Source organism: Cebus imitator, unplaced genomic scaffold (genome assembly GCF_001604975.1).
Source record: "Cebus imitator isolate Cc_AM_T3 unplaced genomic scaffold, Cebus_imitator-1.0 Scaffold53, whole genome shotgun sequence".
NCBI classification, from domain to species: domain Eukaryota; kingdom Metazoa; phylum Chordata; class Mammalia; order Primates; family Cebidae; genus Cebus; species Cebus imitator.
Genome location: NW_016107368.1, coordinates 5297731 through 5299470, shown reverse-complemented (window position 1 = coordinate 5299470; position 1740 = coordinate 5297731). Strand labels below are relative to the sequence as shown.

At 55.5% G+C, this 1740-nt stretch overlaps 1 protein-coding gene across 1 annotated transcript in view; it reads right to left on the bottom strand.

Annotated features, from left to right (window-relative positions):
* TMIGD2 (transmembrane and immunoglobulin domain containing 2) overlaps positions 1–1740 on the bottom strand; it is a 14508-nt gene that overhangs the window by 10961 nt on the left and 1807 nt on the right. The window contains exon 2 of the mRNA XM_017528209.2: positions 843–1070. Coding sequence (XP_017383698.2) covers positions 843–1070 — 228 coding nt within the window. The remainder of the gene's footprint in view (positions 1–842; positions 1071–1740) is intronic.

The window sequence follows — 1740 nt, the reverse complement described above, 5'->3', positions numbered from 1 at the left end:
TTGAGAGGGAGTCTCACTGTGTCACCCAGGCTGGAGTACAGTGGGCGATCTCAGCTCACTGCAACCTCCGCCTCGAAGTTCAAGCAGTTCTCCTGCCTCAGCCTCCTGAGTAGCTGGAATTACAGGCTCCCGCCACCACGCCCGGCTAGTTTTTGTATTTTTCGTGGAGACATGGTTTCACCATGTTGGTCAGGATGGTCTTGAACTCCTGACTTTGTGGTCTGCCTGCCTTGGCCTCCCAAAGTGCTGGGATGACAGACGTGAGCCACCACGCCCAGCCGGCCTTTGTCCTTAATTGTAAACACAGAGGGAGGTGCCGCTGGAGTGGAAAGTTTGCTTTTGGCCCGAAGGCGTCTGACGTGTCTGTTAGACCCCCGCAGAAGGTGAGGTTATGGCAAGTTCCTGGCATCTGAGATGCAATTGCAGACGAGGATGGAGACATGAGATCCGGGAAGGGCATCAGGCAGCTGGAACAGCAGCTGCAAAGGCCTGAAGGTCGGATCCAGGCTTCCCATTGGGGAAACAGAGAAAGATAGGCCCCCAGGCTTGAGCGAAGGGAGGCAGCTAAAGGCTTGCAGAGGGTGGAGAGCAGAGAGGCCAGGCCAGGCCGGTGTCCAGGGCAAGGGTCAGCCTGTCTCCTAGGGGCCTCCTCAGAGGATGCTTCCTTAATCCTCCAGCCCCTGTAACGTTCTGAGTCTCATTACCGAGACTCCCTCAGAGGGAGATGGCCTTATCTGGCAGAGAGGAGAGACTGAAGCTTAGGGGGGCTCTGAGCTGGGGAGCAGTCAGCGGGGGATGACAGCAAGAGGGGGTGTGGAGGGGAGGGAGGCCCAGGTACTCACCCCAGAGCTGCACCAGGAGGACAAGCATCATGCCTGGGGACCCCGTTCCTGGCCCATCAGGCCCCCTCTCCCCCTCCCAGTTCACAGACTTCCTGCCACAATCTCCGCCTCCTGCTGCAGAGGCAGATGTGACACCCAGGGCCAGACAGCAGACGTCCGGCGTTCCAGGCTGCTGAGGGCTCCACTTCCTGCAACTGTGTGCCTCAGTTTCCCCAATGCGTTTTCTATCTGAAAGACAGTGTACGGGCTGGGCGACATGGCTCACGTCTGTAATCCCAGCACTTTGGGAAGCTGAGGCAAGTGGCACATCCGAGGTCAAGACCAGCTTGGCCAACATGATGAAACCCTGTCTCTACTAAAAATACAAAAATTAGGTGGACGTGGTGGTTGGTGCCTCTAGTCCCGGCTACTCAGGAATCTGAGGAAGGAGAATGGATTGAACCTGGGAGGTGGAAGTTGCAGAGAGCTGAGATTATGCCACTGCACTCCAACTGTGTGTGCGTGCGTGCGTGCGTGCGTGTGTGTGTGTGTGTATGTGAGAGAGAGACAGAGAGAGAGAAGAAGAAGAAGAAAAAGAAAGGCAGGCAGGCAATGTACTTAGGTGAGTGGCGGGAATGCACCCCTGTGATCTTTCTGGAAGGCTCTACATAAACACATCTGGGTACAGGAAGACACAATGAGAGAGCAGGTGACTTTGTGGGGGAGGGTCAGCATAAGCCTGAGCAGTTAAATGACAGGGTCCTTACCTCAGTTGTTTTGTTCCCAAAATACCTTTTTTTTTGATTGGGCACTACAGCTCACACCTGTAATCCCGGGACTTTGGGAGGCTGAGGCAAGAGGATCGTCTGAGATCAGGAGTTTGAGACCAGCCTGGGTAACACAGGGAGACCCCATCTCT